General features: G+C 32.6%; 6 protein-coding genes across 13 annotated transcripts; 2 read left to right on the forward strand and 4 right to left on the reverse strand.

The window, feature by feature from the left end:
* The first annotated feature begins 942 nt into the window (after positions 1 to 942).
* Cyld (ubiquitin carboxyl-terminal hydrolase CYLD) lies at positions 943 to 5,469 on the forward strand. Of its 2 annotated transcripts, XM_072020478.1 has the most exons (11): positions 944 to 1,721; positions 1,817 to 1,958; positions 2,032 to 2,253; positions 2,812 to 2,987; positions 3,063 to 3,179; positions 3,240 to 3,463; positions 3,538 to 3,710; positions 3,768 to 4,064; positions 4,134 to 4,249; positions 4,316 to 4,532; positions 4,609 to 5,469. In XM_072020478.1, the coding sequence occupies exons 1-11, from the start codon at positions 1,242 to 1,244 to the stop codon at positions 4,797 to 4,799; spliced, it is 2,355 nt and encodes a 784-aa protein (XP_071876579.1). In that variant the 5' UTR covers positions 944 to 1,241; the 3' UTR covers positions 4,800 to 5,469. The 2 variants fall into 2 exon arrangements, with proteins under 2 accessions (XP_071876580.1, XP_071876579.1); XM_072020479.1 differs by lacking the exon at positions 4,609 to 5,469 and having other exon boundaries at positions 943 to 1,721; positions 4,294 to 4,432.
* Positions 5,470 to 5,664: 195 nt separating this feature from the next.
* Positions 5,665 to 8,363, reverse strand: Maf1 (repressor of RNA polymerase III transcription Maf1). 2 transcript variants are annotated; one of them, XM_072020484.1, is made up of 5 exons: positions 7,362 to 8,363; positions 7,132 to 7,281; positions 6,669 to 6,950; positions 6,480 to 6,599; positions 5,665 to 6,386 (listed from the first exon to the last, which is right to left on the reverse strand). In XM_072020484.1, the coding sequence occupies exons 1-5, from the start codon at positions 7,442 to 7,444 to the stop codon at positions 6,368 to 6,370; spliced, it is 654 nt and encodes a 217-aa protein (XP_071876585.1). In that variant the 5' UTR covers positions 7,445 to 8,363; the 3' UTR covers positions 5,665 to 6,367. The 2 variants fall into 2 exon arrangements, with proteins under 2 accessions (XP_071876585.1, XP_071876584.1); XM_072020483.1 differs by having other exon boundaries at positions 5,665 to 6,403; positions 7,362 to 8,361.
* An 81-nt stretch (positions 8,364 to 8,444) lies between these two features.
* On the forward strand, positions 8,445 to 14,017 carry Wdr59 (WD repeat domain 59). Of its 5 annotated transcripts, XM_072020473.1 has the most exons (22): positions 8,445 to 8,582; positions 8,657 to 8,742; positions 8,864 to 8,913; positions 9,025 to 9,160; positions 9,227 to 9,440; positions 9,519 to 9,652; positions 9,750 to 9,899; positions 9,971 to 10,130; positions 10,202 to 10,281; positions 10,354 to 10,420; positions 10,492 to 10,700; positions 10,758 to 11,021; positions 11,091 to 11,241; positions 11,322 to 11,515; positions 11,598 to 11,731; positions 11,819 to 12,028; positions 12,094 to 12,220; positions 12,723 to 12,752; positions 12,853 to 12,891; positions 13,205 to 13,365; positions 13,441 to 13,694; positions 13,795 to 14,017. In XM_072020473.1, exons 2-22 carry the CDS (start codon positions 8,689 to 8,691, stop codon positions 13,932 to 13,934), a joined length of 2,958 nt encoding a protein of 985 aa, XP_071876574.1. In that variant the 5' UTR covers positions 8,445 to 8,582; positions 8,657 to 8,688; the 3' UTR covers positions 13,935 to 14,017. The 5 variants fall into 5 exon arrangements, with proteins under 5 accessions (XP_071876574.1, XP_071876573.1, XP_071876576.1 ...); XM_072020472.1 differs by lacking the exon at positions 8,445 to 8,582 and having other exon boundaries at positions 8,589 to 8,742; XM_072020477.1 differs by lacking the exon at positions 8,445 to 8,582 and having other exon boundaries at positions 9,025 to 9,131.
* Ahcy (adenosylhomocysteinase) lies at positions 13,729 to 19,015 on the reverse strand. The gene is made up of 6 exons (XM_072020480.1): positions 18,885 to 19,015; positions 18,176 to 18,366; positions 16,007 to 16,348; positions 15,562 to 15,777; positions 15,218 to 15,444; positions 13,729 to 15,020 (listed from the first exon to the last, which is right to left on the reverse strand). The coding sequence occupies exons 1-6, from the start codon at positions 18,910 to 18,912 to the stop codon at positions 14,723 to 14,725; spliced, it is 1,302 nt and encodes a 433-aa protein (XP_071876581.1). The 5' UTR covers positions 18,913 to 19,015; the 3' UTR covers positions 13,729 to 14,722.
* Positions 19,016 to 19,202: 187 nt separating this feature from the next.
* Positions 19,203 to 21,034, reverse strand: LOC139996243 (leucine-rich repeat-containing protein 23). Of its 2 annotated transcripts, XM_072020482.2 has the most exons (3): positions 20,903 to 21,034; positions 20,348 to 20,744; positions 19,205 to 20,197 (listed from the first exon to the last, which is right to left on the reverse strand). In XM_072020482.2, the coding sequence occupies exons 2-3, from the start codon at positions 20,723 to 20,725 to the stop codon at positions 19,571 to 19,573; spliced, it is 1,005 nt and encodes a 334-aa protein (XP_071876583.1). In that variant the 5' UTR covers positions 20,726 to 20,744; positions 20,903 to 21,034; the 3' UTR covers positions 19,205 to 19,570. The 2 variants fall into 2 exon arrangements, with proteins under 2 accessions (XP_071876582.1, XP_071876583.1); XM_072020481.2 differs by having other exon boundaries at positions 19,203 to 20,744.
* On the reverse strand, positions 20,958 to 21,921 carry LOC141445927 (uncharacterized protein CFAP97D2-like). The gene is made up of 2 exons (XM_074112134.1): positions 21,387 to 21,921; positions 20,958 to 21,309 (listed from the first exon to the last, which is right to left on the reverse strand). Exons 1-2 carry the CDS (start codon positions 21,462 to 21,464, stop codon positions 21,085 to 21,087), a joined length of 303 nt encoding a protein of 100 aa, XP_073968235.1. The 5' UTR covers positions 21,465 to 21,921; the 3' UTR covers positions 20,958 to 21,084.
* Positions 21,922 to 23,536: the final 1,615 nt, after the last annotated feature.

The following is a 23,536-nucleotide window of genomic DNA, read 5'->3' on the forward strand; positions in this document are numbered from 1 at the left end:
ATGCTTCGTCTAATGAGTGAAGTCCGTGGAGTCACTGACTGCACGAGATGACGGCCATTTTGGCGGATTAATCCAATATGTTTGGCTCACTAAACTGTAAACTATCGTGAGGCGGGCGATTACATTAATACAAACTAACTTTTTGGGAATTCAACTACAGATAGTACGCATATGTAAAAAATAAAATCGAATTAACTACCAACTAAAGATTAGATGAGGATAAAGGTCACATCTATGATGATGAATTTGCCGATCGCCTGTGCAACTTTTTATGGTGTCGTAACCTGTAATGTTTCCGTCATAACCAATAATGTTTTTTCCGTCATAACCATGATCATATAAATAAGTCTCGACAGACATATACTGAAACCTAAGGAAAACCGTTCGAAAATTTAGTCGTGACTAGTTGTGAAAAATGAACATGGAAGGCAAGATGTTTCTTGTGATGCTATGAATGTCTCCAACATAAACAGGGATGCTCTACTCATTCCTGTCTGTCTCGCAAGAATGCGGATGTTTGTATGATCTATTTATTTGATGGGATTGTTGATGGGAGCGATTCAAATACACTACATTTTTTAATAAGGTAAGCGGAAGTTAAGAGCATATAACTTTATCTATGTGACCAATCAGATGTCATCTGTATAGTCCAGTCATTGGACGAAGAATGGATAGAAGTCATTATGTCGTCAAAATGTAAAATACCCTACAAATACTCAGTTTTACATAAGAATAACATTTCAACTAGTAGATTCTGCAATTTAAAATTTGCGTTTTCAGATTTTACATGTTGAAAACTATAAGATCATAAATAAAGAAAGTCTATAATTTTTGAACCCCTAAAATAAAGCTCAATCCAATGTGATGAATGAGAACACAGCTTAAAATTTCCGACTAGTGATTACCAACAATGCAACCCATCTTCTCACTATTAAATACCCTACATAGATTGACAGTCAAAGTGCATTGTTCTGCTTGAATTTGATTGTCACTCGTAGGTATTCGTGCATACTCTAAACAATATTTCTTTAAGTAATTTTACTGGATACTCTCAAATCTTAATAATACACTAAGTAACATGGATGTAGAGTTTCTATTTCTCTACATTTCCTTCTATATTTATCTAATTTGATCTAAAACAAAAACTGTACAGTGACAGAGATAAACGTTTCTCTTTATCCGCGTGCTCCGCACGTGTGGTTGATAAATTATTTTATTATGATGTTCGTCTACGATTAATCATGGAAAAGCGGAATTCCAGTAATAAAGAAGACCGACAGATCTCACAGTATTTTGTCGCCAAGCAAAATACCATTCTCATGCGTATGTCAAGTGAATGTGACAAAAATGTTAATACATTACGTCTTGGTATGCTGGTCGAAGCTGTCGAAGATTTAGGAGATAGCGCACTCAAAGTACGCGTGATTGATACTACAGGATCCGAAATTTGGCGTGGCACTGAATGGCGATGCCACAAATTTGATCTGATTTCTGTTACACCAGAAGTATGGAAATTTCTACCTGCTGTGTCAGTCCCTCAAGAGAGGGTTCGCTTGGCAAATTACAAACACTTATGCGAAGAACTTATGAGCCTAGAAATAAATGACACTGTTTGGTATTGTGCTGATCCCTCGGGATGTACCAAATTTTTGGCTATTATTAAGTATATTGGACCTGTGCCACAGCTTGGACAAGGATATTATTTTGGCCTTGATTTGTTGGTAATTCCATGAAATATTTTGTGCATTGTCGTTTATACCCTTAATATTTTTTATTAAATGAATATGAATATACATATATGACAATGTATTTGTAGGATGGCGACCAAGTATCTAAGACTGCTTTAATAAGCAACGAATATTTTGTTTCTACTCACTCTGAAGGAAGATTTGCTACACTAAGTAATATTTTCCCAATAAAACCTGGAGGTCCTACAGGTCTTGCAAAACCAGATAAAAGTACAAAGATAAATATTCTACACCTTCCAATTTTTGTAGAATTTTAATTCATTAATTGAATATTTTATTTCAGATTCCTGTATAAAGATTGAAACAGGCAATAATTATACAAATGATAAGAAAAAATCTGTATTGGATACAATACCACCTGTCTTATTAGAAAGATTCACTCTATATGATGATAATAAAAATAATAATAGAGACCAAAGATCTATGTCAAAAGAATATCATCAATCAATAAAATCAACAACACATGAAAATGACAGTAATGTAACTAAGAATACCACCACCCATGGTAATTACAAAAATATAAAAATAAATTTTAAGTTTTCTCAGTTTATTGCTTAGTAGAATAGTTTGCTAACTTTTCTAAAAATTCCGCATAGTATACTTGCCTTTACCTACCACATGTAGTAGAGGGAGTTAAAAATAACTCAGATGGTTAAAAATAACCAGAATCTTAGTCTCACTCTGTACTACCGGCAAGCTTTTTAGTGTTGTAAACTTCTCATAATTTTATTCTAAAATGGCTGCTGCTTTGCAAGACATCCCCCTCTTTGTATTAGAACATAAATGGAGTAGTGATATTGAATCAAATGTGTATAGTGATATTGAAGGGACACTTGGACGTTCAAGTCCATTGGGTTGTAGTAAGGAATAGTAGACATTCTTCACTCTACTAGCGTTCCATATTTCATATTTATTTAGCATGTTAAATTACATTCCATCTCTTTTTTTCCTTAATTTCAATACACAATTACAGTACAATTGACCTTTTCTATGAAATGCTATTAATGCTAATGTTTTTATTTTGATTTCAATACATGAGTATATATTTCTATTATTATAACAGGTAATACACCTGAAAAAAATGAAAATAAAAAATGTGGACGAACAGAAAATTTAGATTTAATTGTGGGTTCAAATGTGAAAGTACTGTTGGATTCTGATGTGCACTATGGAATTATTCGTTGGATCGGAACTCCCCCTGGTATTACTCCTGGTAAATTGATGGCAGCTGTAGAATTGGTACGTATAACATAAAAACTAACAATAAAAACTAACGTTTAAAAAAATTATAAAGTATAATTGTTTTATTTTTAGGGTGATAATCACCCATCTGGTACTGATGGAACATATAAAGATGTAAGATATTTCCATTGTCGACCTCACAGAGCTGTTTTCACGGATCTTGACCAATGTTCACGATATGATGCCATAGTAAATATTATCATTTTGTATATCCTTTTTGCAGTCGTGTAACGAAATATATTTATATAGGCAAAAATTGATGATCCAGCAACATCGATAAGTACAGATAATTTCGGAAATATGGAAAGCTCTGTTATTGTTGGTATGGTACGACCTATTTCCGTAAAAGGAAATTTAGAAAGTATTTGTGGAAAATATCGAGGAATTCAAGGTCATCACAATTCGTGCTACTTGGATGCTACTCTTTTTAGCATGTTCACATTTACTAGCGTTTTTGATAATCTTTTATTTAGGTATGAATCGAACCTGATTCCATTTTCATTTTTTGAAATTAAAATGATGTCATACATAATATATTGCTTTTTAGACCACCAAATGAAAAAGATTGTCCACAGTACGAAGAGGTACAAAGGGTACTACGTGAAGAAATTGTAAATCCACTTAGGAAAAATATGTTTGTAAGGGCAGATCGGGTGATGAAACTCCGGACTTTACTTGAAAAATTGTCGTCTGTGTCCGGGCTCACTAGTGAAGAAAAAGGTATTTGATCATAGATGAATAATATTTTAATAAATAAAATTGTTTAAATTCTTTCAGATCCTGAAGAATTTTTAACGTCCCTGGTTGCTCAAATTCTGAATGCTGAACCATTTCTTAAATTAAGCTCTGGTCAAGATGCTTATCATTACCAACTTTTTGTCGAAAAAGACGATCACTTAAATCTTCCAACTGTTCAGCAACTATTAGAACAGAGTTTCCTTACGAGTAATATAAGATTAAAAGAAGTTCCTTCGTGTCTTATTATACAAATGCCACGGTTTGGAAAATCATTCAAGATGTACCAGAAAATTCAACCTACATTATTACTTGATGTAACGGATATAATCGAGGATTGTAAGCATTATTATTATGCTGTAATATAAAAATATTGTTTATCAATCATGTCCAATTTTTCACTTGTAGCTCCAAGGCAATGTACCGTTTGCGGAAAGCTGGCGGAATACGAATGTAAAGAGTGCTATGGACAATGTGGCGTTGGACTTGAAAGCATTGCTTTCTGTTTGCAATGTTTAGAAAAGGTAAAATGAATAGGTAGGTAGAAAAAACTGAACTTCTAATACAGAAGTTTTAAAAAATTTGTTTAGGTACATCGACATGAACGAAGGACAAATCATGAACCAAAGAAGCTTATAGTACCAATGGAGTTCGCTATTTTACAAGAACATTGTCTGATCCCACGATTATATTTAGAATTATCGGCTGTAGTTTGTATTGAAACCTCCCACTATGTGTGTTTCGTAAAATGTGGTTCTGGTTCGGAAGCACCGTGGTGCTTTTTTGATTCTATGGCTGATAGGAAAGGTATTTCAATTATGTTTTGTAAGCTTATATACTGTATTTTTATTGCTGACTGGTAAATTTTTTCTTATTTCTTTAGGAGAACAAAACGGTTACAATATACCGGAAATGGTTCCATGTCCAGATTTTCCATATTGGTTAAGCGAAGAAGGTGGAAATTACCTAACTGAATTGACAGACGACCGTCATCTACCGGAACATGCAAAACGACTGTTATGCGATGCATATATGTGCATGTATCAATCTCCTGATGTTATGATGTACAAATAAGTTAAATTGCCTGATAATTTAGGTAAGTTAGGTTTATAGTTATTACTCAATGAAAATAGGCATAATGTTTGTGCTTGTTGCTTTATTTATTTCATGTATGTGATAAAGACTTTATACCACTAAACACAAGAGGTAAAGAAAATATCAATGCATGGCTGAATTGTGTCAGCTCATAAAGTTTATTCAAATGTTGACAAACATGTAGTCTTAAGGGAACTAAGGTTATACACATATATTATACAAATTACCAGATAATCACTGTTTTGAATCAAAAACTAGTAACTTCAGAATAATGTTATTTTTTAAATTCTCGAGATATATGTATACATATATATATTTAGGAGTGACATAAAATTAAATTTTCCACTCTACAAGAAAGTTACAGTAAAATGTACTAAGTATTGTAAAGTTTATACATATTGCACGATCTAATCAATTTAGAATGAATTCAAAATATTGAATTGAAATCTTTATAGTGCACAAAACTGAGTATTTATATATCAATACATACATTGGAATCGTGTATATATATCAAAAGTAATATACGAAACATAAACAATTTTATATGAAAAGCTTATCAAAGATATTAAGAAGCTTCAGATGACTGATTTTCATAGCAAAGAGCACAAACAGCTAATAAATTTTTCATAACTTAAAAATATAATGACTAGGATTCAAAAGTTAACGTTGCACTTTTAAATCTATTGTTGCTCTCATAATTTTATACTCCCGTTTTATAATATCAAATTAGATTTGTTTTAATTTTCTTATTGTTAATAGAGCAACATAGCATAACAATAATTTAGAATCCGCTAAGTTTGTTGCTTTGTTATATAAATTTCTTTTAAATAATTGTTGATAATAAAGATCTATTTTGATATCTTGAACATTTCACATAGAAATAAAATCTAATTCTTAGATTTATCAAAATTTGATTACTATATAGCAGATTTATATGTTTAAAATATCTTGGATAGTGAACATATATATGAAAGTTATAAATTTATAAGGAAACCAACATAATTTAAAGATCGTACAGTATTGTTCTTCTGTTTGATTCTTTGTTGAATACAATTACGCTTTAATATCGTACAAAAAAAAAAGAAACGGAAAAGTAAATTGATTAAATTTAATTAAATTAAATTTTCTGTTAAAAATAAACATCACTGTAAGTGAAAATAAACGAAATAATTGTAAAACTTGAAATGTATCACTGTACATAATGAGTTACGTACAGTAGTGCCGCGTTAATTAACCGCGGCTCGGGATCATATCTGATCAGTTTTCAAGAGAAGTATAATTCTAGAAAATTCTAAGTACTCCGTTGAATGCAAAAGGGATGTCTGACACGTTTGTTTATTTTAATTGCGTAACGTCAGAAGTTTCGGGGAACTAATTCTAAGAACTGGTGGGGATAGTAGCGGTTAGTTAAACGTAACACTACTATAATAGGTGAAATTTAATGTTCATTCGTGCCTCTGTATGGCAGAACAAATAAAGATAGTGATGAAGTTTGTAAACATGTATTATGAATTTAGTATCTGTCTTCATCTTCATCCATGGCAAAATCACTGCCAACACCAGAATCTAACACGTAGAGAGGACTGTAAATACACATTTAAAAAAAATGATAGAGAATATAAGTAAACAATAGTTGAACTGAAGAATGATTATACTCACTTTATTGCTCTGCATGGGAAAAACACAATGCGTTTTAATTTCTTATTATAGAAGAAATAATTAAAAGACCACAAGCAGCCATCTTCTCCAAATGGATCAGATGCAAAATCTGGATTGTAACTAAAATATTTTCATATTCTTAACTTTATTTAGTATACACCTTCTTTTCATGAAATTCTAGATATTTACCTATAAATATCACATTCATTTAAAGATATTTCATGATCAATGGCAGCCCAAAGTGCCGTTCGAAGAGTACGATAATGATCAACCGCGGTTGCACTCAAATTACTATCTACAGCATTCATAACCCATTGTAAGCTTGGTTCTTTACTGAATTCATGACTCTTGGCATCAGAAAAATCATAATCTGGATGGAAAGCTGAATTCAAAGTGGCAATCAAATAGAATAATGTTTTTCTACTGATTGTATCACATAGTGGACCATCTTCATCACCAGAAACACTGCGGCTGGAGCAAAAATATGGAGACGTGTTAAATCACTCTACAGGTAACAGATGCTGTCAAAAAATAAACAGACATTCTTTTATAAGGTATTGTAGATTTTTATGATTTTTATTATTTAAAAGAATAATGTTCAGATTTCTAAATTTATTATTTCATTACATCTCTCATCTACAATTTTTAATACCTAAAGTACCCTTGAGCAGGTGATGTTCCTAAAGATGTTTGTGGTGGTGATAAAGCTTGAAGATCATGTGGAGTAAAACCTTGCTCTGCATTGAAACGTTTATACAACTGTTTATCATTTCCAGCCATTTTGCAAGAGTAACTCTCTATTCTGTGGATCAAGAGAGATAATGTTTAATATTATTTTAAAGAATAGTTTATTTCCACTAAATATCTTTCCAATTGTCTTACCTGCCTATTATTTTGCTGTCTCCAGTCTTGATGGACAAGGCACTGTTTATAGCTTCGAAACGTGTACTCTCCAGCAATTTCATCTTGTCGACAAGCAGCAGTTTCCTTTTATGTTGTGTAAGAACAGCCTCTCTGTACTGAATATCCTTTGTGCATCTCTTAGTGTAACACTCCTGTCATTAATGCTCCATTACATAGGAGCTGATGACCTTTAATGTGTTTTTCGACTAAACTTGACCTCGTTTCTCAGTCGGACGGTCAAGGTGTTCAATATAATCGAAAATTTAGAAAATTTCTCGGACATCGAAGACTTATTGAGTCTTTGTACATCTTTCTTATATATATGAAAATTCCTTTCCTCTTCGAGTGTACGAAATTAATCGTGGACGTAATGATTTTTCCCGCGACGCCGAGCTTGTACATCACAGATCTCTAATTAAAGATATCGAGACGAATTTACCGTCTGTACGCAGTCCGATTTCAGCAATCGGTTCTCAGATTAAACTTCAGCTGTGACCAGCGTTGCTTTCTTGTCGCTGGTGCGAGTGACGTGCAAGTTAAAGAGAGGGAAAACGGCGTATAGAAGAGACAAGACGGCGAGACTACCTTGAGAAACAAAAGACGCCGTTTTTCTTTTTTTTTTTCTTTTTTTTTAGGGTCGAAAACTCGCGCTAAACTGAAAGTCGCTGGCGAATGTGCCACAAGAGTTGTGAGAAAACAAGGAATCAGACTCGTTTATTAGAAGTCAGCTAAACAAAGTGACTAAGGAAACTTTTACACATCCGCTACTGACGAAAACAATCCATAATTACGGACATTGTTGTCACTATCACTTGAATTATCACGATCACTGTCAAACAAAACCACCGTAGATTTGATATAATTCCGACGCAATAATCAAGGATCGTCAAACTTCTACTCTTTCTCGTTCCTGTTTCGCACCGTTTATCAATTATTTGCGTCCCGATATTAGTACACCTATATGCAACGTTCTACGTGACAGAAATAGCACAGCGAAGCGTCTTGATCTTTTCTCTCTTTCTCTAATTCTCTTTCCCTCTCTTTTACTCTTTTTACATTGCTTCCTCTCGCTTTACCCCTTGCCCACATTTGTTTTTTTAGTAGGGATATGTACATGAATTTTGTTCAGCCAATCGAAACCCACCGATAAAGATGTGTGGGTTAGGACGCGATGCAACGAATCATATACTAGCTTTGATTGTATGTACGATTGCATATACTGTGTACGATTCAATTCTAGTCCGCGTATATTCGGTTTATTTCTAACCTTGCAGAATGCTGACAGGAATTCGAATTTATTGGTAAAATGTCAAAACGTTGGGGCAGCGACTATGTCGTTACGGAACACCGTGATTTACAGGTAGGTTATTTTATTACATGAAAATATATGTTATTATTACAAACAACGTGTATTTCAATTTTAAATACTATGATATACAATTGCTTTTTATTGTTGGATTATTTTTGTTTTATGTATATAGGCTAATACTATGGCCGTGGATGCAACGGGTAATTATGTGTTACTTGCCGGGTAAGTAAACAAAAAATGAAGTTTTTATTTTTATATATATTTGGTGTGTAATTTCCTATAATTTTTATGTTTTGTAATTTTTCGCGATCTTTTTCTATTATATATTTTTAGACGCAGATGTTTCGCGATAAAACACCTTGACGAGAGTGCTGATGTATTAAAAAAATTTCAAAGACAAAGTAAATATGAAGTTGGCTCTGCAGAATGGAACCCCACAAGTATAAATTGTCATCTATGCGCTGTATCGGTTAGAAACTAAATCTATATGTTGTAAATAATATTGTAGATATACCTAATTGTATTTAAATTTTAGAGCAATACGCGTATTGAAATACTGTCTCTTACTGGAACTGGTAATTATGACTTACAAACAACAAATAGTCTAAAAGCACATACAAGAGTTGTGAGTGACTTAAACTGGCATCCCAAAGAATCAGATATCATTGCTTCATGTAGCATTGATACATTTATACATATTTGGGACATAAGAGATCAAAGGAAGCCTTGTTTATCATTATCTGCAGTTGGTAAATACAGAGATTATGAAACCCATTGTGAAATAATTTGCAAACATTTAAAGATACATAGAATTGAATGTGTTATAGCTGGTTCTTCTCAAGTAAGATGGAATACTCTTTCTCCCAACATGTTGGCTACAGCTCACGATGGAGATATTAAAATATGGGATCAAAGAAAAGGAAATAGTCCTATGCAGTACATAGCTGCTCATCTAACAAAAGTACAGCCTGATTTCACAATAGCTCTATTCACTATAATAATATCTAATAATGTCACTTTAGTAAAGTTCGATGACATACTTATAAAAGTTATTTTAGATACATGGTTTAGATTGGTGTCCATTTCAACAAAATCAATTGGCAACATCTAGCCAAGATTGTACAGTGAAAATTTTTGATATCAGTAATCCACGAAGAGCTGAGAGCATTTTAACAACAAACTCACCCGTATGGAGAGCGAGATACACGGTAAAGATATAGATATATGGAGAATCTAAATTTGTTTCTATCTATAAAAACTAACAATAAGTTATCCATAGCCATTTGGTGAAGGACTAGTAACAATAGTAGTACCGCAGTTACGACGAGGAGAGAATAGTTTGTTATTATGGAATACAACAGACCTCAGTGCTCCTATTTATACTTTTGTAGGACATACTGATGTTGTTCTTGAATTTCAATGGAGACATCAAAAATTAGGTATATGTTATGTATATAAATTTTCAAATAAAAAGGAATAAAATATCATAAAATATATTTATGATTTGCAGAAAATAGTGATTTTGAATTAATTACTTGGTCAAAGGATCAGTGTTTAAGAATATATAAAATCGATCCATTTTTAAAGAAAGTGGGTATTTCTATGTCTAAAGGTTAAGATTTTTATTCATAAAAAAAAAAATAACATATAATTCTATTCTAGTTATGTGGACATGGGATAGATGATGGTTCATCTATTTATACTCAGTATCCTGAAGATAATAGTTTAAGTATGTTTCAGTCTTATTTATAAATATAATGCACTTCTTTCATTCAACTAATATAGTTGCCATTAATATAGGAACATTACAATCCGTCCAACAGCTACAACTTAATGATGCTGAAACTGATCGCGAAATGAATTGTATAACAACAAAAGTTGATGAGCCTATATTGAATTCTGAAACAGATGCATATATTGAAAGTAATAAAGAAATATCGTCTCCTACACAACCAAAAACTTTGCAACAAGAATTTTCTTTAATAAATATGAACATACCAAACATAGAGGTGATACATATAAATGTAAAATAGAAATACATATAGTATATATTTTTATTTTTGTAGGTCAATACAATGGATGCTGTGGAACGTAGTTGTACTGTAACAGCATCAAATAAAAGTTACAATGTAATATTAAAAGTAAATTTTCCTGCAAACTATCCATACAGTGCACAACCTACATTCCAGTTTTGTCATGGAACAACGATCGACAATACAACATTGGCAAAGTTGTTGAAAGTTTTAAAGCAAACTGCTCAGCAACGCGTTAAAAAAAACAGATCATGTTTAGAACCTTGTCTTAGACAATTAATTACAACATTGGAGCAAGTAAAAGAAATATATTTCTCAGATTACGTCCATCTTTTATAATATCTAACGTTTTTCTTATTTCTATAGACATGTAAAAAGGATGAGAACGAAAGTAGTCACTTAGGATACGACATTCAAGACAATGCGAATTTCTTAAACTCTTCTAACATGTATACAAATTATCAAGATGCCTACATACCCTTTCCTAGAACATCTGGCGCTAAATTTTGTTGTGTGGGTATGTATAAAAAAGTAATAAGAAATATTAACAAAATACTGTACATAATAGAAGCTTCATTCATTGTGTCTATTTGTTAGGTATACTCGTATGTTTTGGTCGTGCTTCATATACGAGGAGGTCGTCCATGAAACCAGAGTGTACAACACCTAGAGCACTTTCTGCATTAGGAAACGGAATAGGCAATGGAGAACATTTTATGCATATGTATCCAAATTCTTATGTACAGTCAAATGATAATATTCCTATAAGTTCTTTTTATTTTCAAGATCGAGTATGTATAATAAAATTTTTTGTGAGAATGTTCATAATATGAAATACTTGTAAGAACCTCATTAAATATTTCAAATTAATAGAAAATGAATCGGGGATTGCATAATACAAATAGAATGACTTATAGATCATGTTGTAAAAACTATCATTTTATGGTAATGATATATGATGCTTCTTCATTGTTTTTTGTCAACAAAGAACTAGCAGAAAAATATGTGTGAGTACAATATATAATTGCGATACAATTTTCAGAGACATTCATCAATTTTCAAAAAATAATTTCTTAATTTTATTTTATATTTAGTATCAATATCACAGATATCCCAGCAATGTGTCAATACAATGCAAATGTAGCTGCATCATTGGAACGTCCTGATTTGGTTCAGGCATGGTGTTTAGCCGCTCTTGTAATATCACAACCAGTTTCAAATATTGGACAAAATTCTTGTCAGTCACCTGAGATTGATGCTCCATGGCCTTTACATCCTTTTGGTCAAAATTTAATTCATTCCTTGTAAGTAATGGATTACTACTTACAATAAAAACAAATTATTTTACAACAATCTGTCTCTACTTTAGAATACAGCATTATGCCAATCAATCGGACATTCAAATGGCAGGTATGCTGAGTTGTGCATTTAGTTATCGTTCGGAAAATCCGGACGTTGCTCAGACACGGCTAAGTAGCAAGTCCATTAACGTTAGTGTAAGTACATTGTATTTATTTTTTGTAGATATTAAAATGTTTTAGCATGGCCTGGCACAAGCACAATTTTTATAGCATCATCGATAGTTGCTACATTACATGTCTTGATCATATTTTGTCTTCTGTTCACAAACATACTGAACATTTCAGTACTTGGGGATACTCTTCAAATATAATCATCTATATTGTATTCATGTTTTAATGCTGACTTCTCAATCTACAGTATATCACATGTTTCATACTCAGCACACATTTCTTTTTTTCGATGCATGTTTAAATATAATTTAAATGTATGGATGTCGTACGATGCGACGGTATTGTATGTGTCATAATTATAAATTTCTCTCTAAAATAATAAATTTCCAAAATTGGAATAATCCAGAATTTAAATGAATCATGCTATACCGACGTAATACATTGGTATTTTATTTCAGTATTTTTCTTTTCTAATATATTTTTTAAAAATTACCAAATGATTGATATTATGTTATCTTTGTTATAGAGGCTTTCTACAGGAAAATGGTGGTTAAAGGTAAGGCATGGTTTTTGGAGATTTTTAAGTTTGTACGTGTTTGAAATGTACTGGTTCTTAGGGTTCTTTTATCATGGTGATATTTGTTACTGCCTTACAGCATCGGAGTGGAAGTGTCATGGTGCCACAAAGCATGCAGGTTTGGCCCTGCTTAATATTTCAAATGCCAAACTTCTTGACCTTGCATCTAATAACTGTTTTACATTATGATTAATATTAATACCCATAAAATAATCGTACATGTTAATAGTAATTAATTATATGTGATGTACTGTTTTGTTGTGGTAATACCTAGAAATTTTACACAGAAGACAAACATCTTTGTGCAGAAACTGATCATAGACATTATGCCTTTTCTACATATCATTTGTGTATATTGTGTTTTCATATTGTTCGCGTAATGTTTATAAATAGGCTCGTAATTTTATATATCATTCGATACATTTTTTTAGCCTGGTGGTTCTCCATATCATACGATACATCTGGCCGATACCACATTAGAGGGATGGAACTTTCAAAATTTAAAGCAACATCGATCTAACTCGTGGTCCGATTCGCTTGACGATTTAAAATTAATTCAAGACACATTCGGGGATTCCGTGAAAAATATTAGGTACGTAATCCTAAGGACTTTAATGTAAAATTGTTTAATTTTGTTAGGAATTAAGCGAAAGCATTTATCATACAGGTTGCTCGATGAAAAATATACTGCTCTCTACGATGGTTATAAAAAAGCATATGCTGAAGTGCTACATAGGTGGCGGTTATTAGATGCACGTGCACAAGTATTAAAGCATGTAAGCACAACTCCGTTGGACACGCACAAAGGCGTCGAGTTTCAGAGTGAATGCCAATTGTGTGGTAAAGTTAGCAGAGGACCTCAATGTATAAGTTGTAAACGATTAGCATTGGAATGTGTAATTTGTCATATCTCTGTTAGAGGTAAAGTTAATTTAATGCAGTGCAATCTTAATAGCATAATTATTAAATTATAAAGTGTATAATAAAATAATTTATAATTATCTCTTTTTTTTATATTTAGGTCCAAGCAACTTCTGTATATTTTGTGGACATGGAGGACACACGCAACATTTGGCAACGTGGTTCACTCACCAAACATTGTGCCCCACAGGCTGTGGATGTTATTGTTTGCAGGAAAGTTCTACCCTCTTAAAGTTATAAGTAAAAGATAAGAATGAATTGTACATAATCGTGAAGATATATAGAAAATGTTACGAGAAGCTAATAAATATGTTTTTTTAAGATCTTTTGCAATTTTTATGCATCTCTATTGTTATTGTTCACTAAATTAATTTCTTCATTAGATGAACTCATTTCAAGAAATATTTGTTCTAATTCCTTTATCTCAGCTGTAAAAAAATAGAATGTTCACAAAATATATTCATAGATGCACTGAGAAACATTAAAGTATACCAGTATTTAGACGAATCTTTTCACGAGCAAAAAAGATTTCTCTAGCAAATTTCTCTGCTTCTTTTTCTCGTAGCACTTTTTCCAACGTGGCATATTCTCTTCGTTTAAGGAAACTATAAATCACGCCAGAAATTAAGCACGACCATCTCGCTAACTGGCAATATAAATTATCCCATATTTTATATAACATTTTAATCTTTTATATCAGATATCATTACCTTTGTCAAAGAACTAACTTTTAATGGAGACAGGGAAATCTTTTTCTCTGCCATTTATATGGAACTTGTTGAACAAGATATTTTTATTTAAAAGTGATAATTATCCCCAATAAGGTTCACAAATTATAACAATAAAATACAAAACACACAATCAGGGTTAGCTGATTTTTCGTTATAATTTTTCTAGATAACAAAACACTCGATATTAAGGCTAAAATTAATAAATGAACAGCTATAAAGATCAATGGTTGACAATCCAATTGCATTCATCATATGGTCCAAAAAAAATACATGAGAGCCTCGGAATTTAAATAATAACTAGTATCGATAATAGTCAGCTTTGTAAGGTCCTTCTCTAGGTACACCAAGATATTTCGCTTGTTCCTCTGTCAATTTAGTCAACTTTACTCCAAGATGATTTAAATGCAACGCAGCGACTTCTTCGTCCAATTTTTTCGGCAACATGTGAACTCCGACCGGATAGGACTCAGATTTGGTCCACAACTCTATTTGTGCCAGTACCTGATTTGTGAACGAATTGCTCATCACGAAACTGGAATGTCCTGTGGCGCATCCAAGATTAACCAATCGACCTTCCGCAAGGAGGATAATATGTCTGAAAAGGAAGAATCGGAATTTGAATCGGGAATATCGTAGAACCTATCGAAAATCTATTCAAGTTTACGCTGTACAAACTTAATTAAAACACGTCTAAAATATGTGTCTAACTTTCTGCTCAAATAATTTTACACAATTTAATGTTTGATTTTTCGATATAGAAATATTTTCTTCAAAATTGAACTATTAATTCACCTGCCGTTCTTTAGTTGATATCTGTCTACTTGTGGTTTAATGTTGACTTTTTCAACAGCGTTTTTCTCAAGCCATGCAACGTCAATCTCGCAATCGAAGTGACCAATATTACAGACTATAGCATCCTCTGGCATATTTACAAAATGCTCGCCCATTATGATGTCTTTGCAACCGGTGGTAGTAACATAAATTTGTCCTTTAGTTGAAGCTTCTTCCATTGTCGTTACCTGGAGAGTAATTTAGAAATTCACCAATTATAATTTACTTCCATTGCAATTTTTGATCAGTATTGGTTTCAATACACTTCGAGTATATGATCTTTGATTTAATGTTTCAGCAATCACCTCGTATCCTTCCATGGCAGCTTGTAACGCATTAATGGGATCGATTTCCGTGATTATTACACGTCCTCCAAGTGCTCTGAGACTTTGTGCGCAACCTTTTCCAACATCTCCATATCCAGCAACCACGCAGACCTTTCCAGCAATCATGATATCTGTCGCTCGTTTGATACCATCGATTAACGATTCTCTGCACCCGTAAAGATTGTCGAATTTACTCTATTCGACAGAAGAAAATTATTTTACATGGGACTTAAAATTTAATCATTAGAAGAGTAAGAGAAAGACGAGACAAGTGGACGATCATAAAATAATTTACAAGATCGCTGCGAAGATTTTTTATATATCTTTTACTTATGATAAGTACTTTACTTAGCAGTAACCTAACAGTTTCTTTCTCTTTAGGGCAAAAATATTTTTTCTGTTTCTCGAGCACAATGCGACGAACCTTCGTTACTGAATCGTTTACATTTATGGCAGGAACTTTCAAAATGCCTTCTTTCATCATGCGATACAGATTGTGAACCCCGGTTGTGGTTTCCTCTGAAAGTCCTCGGCACTCTTTTAAATATTCCGGGAATTTGGTGTGCACTAAGTTCGTCAGATCACCGCCATCGTCGAGGATCAGATTTAATGGTTTTCCATCCTTAAATACGAGGGTCTGTTCTATGCACCAGAGATATTCTTCATCAGTTTCACCTTTCCAAGCATACACGGGAATCCCCGTTTTTGCGATGGCTGCTGCTGCATGGTCTTGAGTGCTGAATATATTACACGAGGACCATTGGACCTATCGATATAACGACAATAGTGAGTCATTAACATCTTTCTTGGTTTCTAGAGTAAAATCATCTATGAAATCAGACCCAAAGGTAACATGTTTCATTTGTAAATCAGGATATGAAATATTACACAGGGTTGTACCAAGTTTTTGATGCAGCGTCAATGCATCCATACAGTACGCCGAGATAACCACTACGTTTTATATTATTATATAAAATGATATTTTTTTTTATAATTTGCCATTTTGTTGAAATCATAATTAATATTTGTAGATTTTCTATTTGCAAGTAATTTTATTGTGTCGGAGACTAGAACAGAATGTTCCTAAGTATTGTGATATGTATGTATATATATATATATATATATATACATATACACAGTAACTGTTTGTGTGACGTTCAAATGAACAAGATTTATGAAGAACAATTTGTAGTTAAGATTCATTGTATTTTGAATGAATTATGATAATGATAAGAAGATACCGATTACTAACCGCTGATTAGCCGAAAACTTCTTACAACGGGATGATATTACATTCACAGATATGACGTTCTCGTTGCATCATAAAAGTTTATGATATTTATTTTTCACAGCTTTGAATAAATGTAAAATTGTACTGTTAAGTGTTTTGAATAAATATAAGTGTTTCATAATAACGACTGGAGATAACCGCATCGTTTTATCTGATCCTGATCTTCGAAGATGGTTCAAAAGTTTTCCGATGTCTGATAAAATTGTTAGGAAATCTTGCGAAATATGCAGGGTCATGATCGATGAAATCGATCTGCATACGTATTATAAACGCGTACTAGTTTCTTCATTCTTCTCTCTTGTACTTCGTTCTATATTTTCCTATTTTTATGATTTTTCATTTCAATTATTTTGTAATAATTATAAATTTTTTACAAAATAGATTTTTATGAATTTTATAATTGGATGTATCTTTAATTTGTTTTTAATAATACAAATATAAATATATTAAACTAACAATTTTTTATTTTTAATTTTGTGTATAAAAATATAAATTGAATAATAATATTTTCTGGGATATTATCGTTTCATCAATGATTTAAAGAAAGTATCGTATTTATGAATTTGAGACTATCGAATTGAATCTTAGTATGCAAGTGTTCTGGCAAAAAACACAATAGCAACATGCTAACACGTTCATCGTTCACGTCGCGCATATCTACGAGACTGGTATATTTCCATGTGGGCCCCGAAATGACCAAATGATGGTGACGCTCTTCTTGTTCGAGTTAATTAATTAAATATACGATATTATATATAGAATATACAACATAAAAATATTAAAAACACATTATACCATACTTTTTATTAATTTATATTCTAGATAATATATTACATTATCCTATATCGTATGGTATTCGTTAAAACATTCCAAACACATTTGGGATGATTTTTGACACTTCGAAAAATAGTTAGACTCCGTTATCGCTACTCTCCTCACTTTCAAATATATTTTCACGCTGTTTACCGAACATTTTGAGGATGAAAAAATCACCGATGTACGTCTCGCAAGTATGCTTCTCGACTAAATGATAGATCCGAGATATCTGCCATGAGATCCCTCGGAATACTCTAGCTGGATAGCTTATCGCTTTCTCCGTTTCATAAATAAATAATCTTTTCTTTATAATGAATCGAAGGCGACAAACGATAAATTCCTGCTTGTCGCTCTATTTACGTTCTGCGTACCGGCGATCGGATTTGGACCCCGCAGGAAACTTAGCCGAATCACGCTGGGCGACGAACGTGTTAACCGAATTTTGAGCATCAAACGAAAACGATCGGGATGTAGAAAGAAACTTACCTCGGCTCCGAGTTCAACCAGAGTTTCAATGAGAACCGCAGTTTGCACAGTCATATGTAAACAACCGGCAATTCGTGCACCTTTCAAAACTTTTTCTGAACCATATTTTTTTCTGATGGCCATAAGGCCAGGCATTTCATTTTCTGCCAAAGTAATTTCTTTCCGTCCCCATTCCGCCAACGACAAATCAGCTACAAATAAAAAAGTTAGAAATCGATTTTATAAATTTTAGATCACTGTTCATAGATGAATCAATGAGCTCAAATAAAAAATTTTGAAACCAACTTTGTTTTATGATATATTTAAAAATATTTCATTGCTCTGTTTCGATGAAAAATGGAAGAAAGACAACTATTCTTTTTCATGTTTTATTTTATCATTATTTTTACGTATAAAGAATGAAATTTATCATATTGACAGATTATAACACAATTTATGAAACTTAATTTAGAAGATGCTTAATCGATTAATCTCCACATACTACTCTAGCACATGGCATCATTTAACAACTTTCAATTGGAATTTATATCTGAATGTATGTTTCTTTTACATTACTTTAATATTTTTTTGTGATTCGACTACTATGTGTAGATGTACGAATTATGAAGCAACATGTTTTAAATATTATAGGAGAAGGTTATAAATTTTTTTCTCAATAACAACCACGTGTCTGACTAACGTAACTCCAAAATTAATAGCTATGACTTACCAACTTTAAATGAAGGTTTGGAAGACATTTTCGTTGACAGAGACAATTATTGCAAAAAGATAGGGCTGATTATTTAGTAACGGAACAACTTACAATACACCAGAGTAAATGTGTTCACCGGCTAGTTGCGGTAAAACTACTGGCAAGGAACGTACAACAATCTCATTTTAATAAACTCCGCTAGAGACCGTCACTATTTGCTGGTAGCGTGGCGGGATGTAAACGTTTTGGCGGGACAATTTTAACAAGTAGGAAAAATGAAACATTTTTAAGAGAATTGTTATCTCTATTTTATAGTTTCTGATATTTTATTTGCACTTCGAAATTAATGATATTAATTATAATAGTGAATTAATAATATCGAAGATAATAAAGTAGTATATTGACATTTAAGATCATTTAATACACAGTCTAAAATAAAAGAAGTGATATATGTTATTAATGAAGGTAAAATAAAAAAAGAGGTGGTCTTTAAAAAACAATACTAATCAGTAAGTTCGTACCAGTATGATAAAAAAATAATGTCAACGACTCAACAAAATTTGTCTTACCTACTGAACATAATCGATTACGTAGAAATCTACTTTATATAATAGTCTTTAAATTACACTTATCGTACGATGCTAATTTCTATTTGCTTTTTATTTTTTTATTCCCATAATTACGCAGAGTAAATGTTATTAATTTTATCCTGCGGTTAAAAGATTGACATCTAAATCAGCGAATGTTGTTCCATCGCGAAGCATTTGTCTATGAAATTCTTTAGCCTCTTTTCTTTCGTCGTAAAGTACTGGATCCTTGTCAATACGTGTTAGGTTAGGTAACATAGCCAAAACGATATGCCTATAAGCAGCGTCTTCCTCTACTTCCCTATCGGCTATTACAGGATTTTCCAAAATAATTAGAGTTTCTAATGCTGTTAAGCAATTTAATTTTTCTAATTCCGAAATTTTTGTTATTTCGTTATTCCGTAGATTCAAATAACTGAGTTTGGCACAACGTGAATCAAATCCATCCAAATTCGATATTTTGTTGCTCCTCAGATGTAGAATTTTTAAATTAACTAATATTTCTAAACCTTCCACTTTTTCTATTTGATTTTCTGCGAGATATAATCGTATTAATCCTGGAAAAAAGATTCCATTTGTTGTGGTAAGAATATTTCCACGTAATTCGAGACTGTTCAACTTCTCAAGATCGTACGGATTTAAAGTAACTTCTTCAATATTATTATGATTTAATTCTAAACACTCCAAAAGTTTATGAGAAATGCCTGATGTACTTGTCAATTTATTCTTATTCAGTGTAAGAACCTGTAGCACAATTAAATAAGTAGGATTGATAAATATGTAAGAAATGTAGAAAAGTATTAAAATTAGATAAAGATAGAGAATATTAAAGTCATAAAGAGAAAAATAAAAGTAACAATGATAAAAATCCTTAATAAGGTTTCCTGAATTAACCTGAAGATAAGGCATAGGATCCAATTCCGCGGAAGACACACGATTTCTATCAGCTTGAAGCATCAAGAGATATTTCATCGACGAAAGAACGCGAAGTGCTTCGGTCGTTAATCTATTTCCGGAAACGTCCACGTACAGCACATATTTAAACGTTGGTATGATTCTAATATCTGTCAAGCCTTTATTAGATGCGTTCAATCCCAGATAAGCATAACCAAGACCGGAATCGCATTTTCCTAATGTGTGAAGACACTCTCCTGCTTCTGCTTGTGTTAACGCTTTTGTGGTATCATCGAAGATAGATGATAATGTAGGAGTTGGATATTTATCGATCTCACCCACTTCTTCTTCATACTCCCTTCCTTCTCCTTCTTCCATTATACTCTTGTTTCGATTCCTTCAATAACGAATACTATGTCATTGATCAATTTTTCTCTGATATTTGAATCTTATTACATCATATTTTATTTTAATTCACTGATATTTTTTATATATCATAACGTTGTATTTCATTTCAATTCTTTCAGTACAGTCAGCACAATGAAATTAACTAACCTTTCTTTCGTCGATATTTATAGTTTATAGGTTTGGTATCGAATAAAATACAAGATCCACGTTCACTTGTTTATTACGAAAGTACAAACGTGTAAATAAACTTGTTTCACGTAAAATAAAATAACGCAAGACGATTTCAAAATAAAACTATGAAAGGACGTTGATTAATTACGAAACCCACGTCAACGAGTCCTGATACATCTGGTTTCGTCCCATTTCAATCTGTAACTCTCTTCGGTGGATTGTTTCCGGTGCATAATATCGCGAAGTTTCTTCAAAAGGATAAAATTCTCCCTAATGATACGATCTTGCTTCTCGCGTTCCAATTGCAAACCCTTTGCATTGAAAACTACGTGAGGTCTTGTTTGCGGTGGATCAACGTCAATCGCTCGCGTTGCCTTCTTTACCTACAAATACAACAGATGCTGCGATATTTGCCGTTATCGAACGAGTAACGGATTATCGATAATTAATAAATATTTACTTTTATACGATGTCGTTCGTAAGCTTTATGTCTCCACATGGACGAAGCCGAAGAATTCTTGTTTCGTTCATGAGACATCTTGCTTGCTCGACCCACCAAACTCGTTCCGAGTGTTTACAAGATATACATGATACGATTACCAAGTTTCTTTAGCAACGCTTTCGCGACCAGCTTATATCGATCACGTCCTTGTTGGGCCAGGTTTCGACGAAAGGGAATCGCATTTACTTTGACTATTGTAGATTTCGTTATTAATATAGAGTATATACCACGTTTATTTCGGACCTGGTATCATTATTGTTCGAAATTCCAACCGATGCATTTTTATTGCTACGCCTCAGGAAGTTTAATAAATTTCATGAAGGAATTTTCAATTTATTAATATATTCGATACAATGATTAATTTAGAAAAATTTGCATAATTTCCACCATACTGTCGTCTCATAGTATCGTACAACTTTAAATACGCAAAGTTTTCAATGCAATTATTGAAAGAATATTGTACTTTTGTCAACTTATTCGAATCTCTACAAAGTACTTATCCATAAACTCAATCAACTCTTTCATTCATTTTTTAAATTTTTGTATAATTATTTTGATATAAATTTTTTAAAATACAGCAAAGATATATATATATAACTACTATTTTCGACTGCTTCTTATTATATAATAATAATCTATAAATCGAACTACTTTGCACCTCTTTATGTTTCGAGTCAAAGACATTTTAGTTTCAGGTCTGGCCTGAAGAGGTAGACTGCGACATCTACGAAACGTCGAGCCAAAATGCATAAATACAAAGTGCAAATGCAAAATCGAAATACAATTGTTTATCCCGATAACCAGCATCGAGATATATCTTTTTACTTCGAAAAAATAGTAAGAATAGAATTTTCGATAGACTTCAATTTCGTATAAGACACCTAACCTAAAAAATTAACCCAAACCTAAAGAATAAACCTAAAGAATTTACATATTTTATTTGTATTTTGTATAGTCTAATCTTATATTCTATGAAGACCTCATTTTGTATTTTAGTCTTGACATCTTCATAATCATTTCCCTGTTAAGAATATATGTATGTACATACCAAAGTTAAAAGCATTGCAACGTTATTACGATAGATGAAACTTCTCGTTGCTTCCATGGTTTGAAAGAGGCAACAGTTCCAGTATAAGTATTGCGTGCATATGCATACACGTGCATACATGACCACGTGTGAGTATACGCACACGTGATCACCACTACGAGTACAATTCTCAGACTCTGGTGGAAGCTGCGATTGGTAGGTTCGCTGGACCAATCGCGTTACACGGGAGGCGGAGATGCGGTGGACGCGTGCTTTTTTTCCGTGTCGTCGCGACGCCGTAAACGCGAGCGTGAAATTAATTTAGCCGTGCTTGGCATTCATGGCGACGGAACAGGACTCCCCGCGACGTCAGAGGACGAAAGGCGACGCAAGCAAATTCAATTTCAGCAAATTCAATGGATTCCTTCGACAAATAAAATTTCGGTTACTTCACGATGCTGACTAGTTTTAGATTTTCGGATCAACTTTCGAGAGAGTTGTTTTTTAATAGAAAAACATCAAATTAACGAATCGATTTTAATTGGAAGATTTGTATCATTTTTTCTTGATGTTGCGTGTTTACGGTCGCATCGATCACTATACGTATTATTATACAGCGAATCAGTTGGAATCACAGGTTGAGCTTAATAATTTATCGAGAGATTGGCTTAGAAATCGATAATAACTATTCTTTAAAAATAACAAATTTTATTTCAATTTTTATTTGAAAAGGGACTGAGTCGATTTTGACGGAGAAGTTGACCGAGAAAGCGATGGAGAGGTACAGGAATTACTCCGGTTGAAGCATTTGTATAACTATCGAAAATTAAATAGAGCTAAAAAGCTATGTTTTCCTAAGTACAATACAAAGATGGTGAAAGAATCAGGTAGGAGGATAAAGTAACAATTGATGTTTGTTTATAATTCTAGAAGGCAGATAGTTCGTTTCTATTAGGCAACTTGAAGGCCAAAAGTCTCGAATATTGGCACAATAAACTCTAACAAACTGCCCTCGACAGGGTATGTCATAAAAGTAGGCAATTAAGTTAAAACTATAAATCACTCAAAATAAACAGAATTC

The sequence above is a fragment of the Bombus fervidus genome, chromosome 17 (genome assembly GCF_041682495.2).
Source record: "Bombus fervidus isolate BK054 chromosome 17, iyBomFerv1, whole genome shotgun sequence".
NCBI classification, from domain to species: domain Eukaryota; kingdom Metazoa; phylum Arthropoda; class Insecta; order Hymenoptera; family Apidae; genus Bombus; species Bombus fervidus.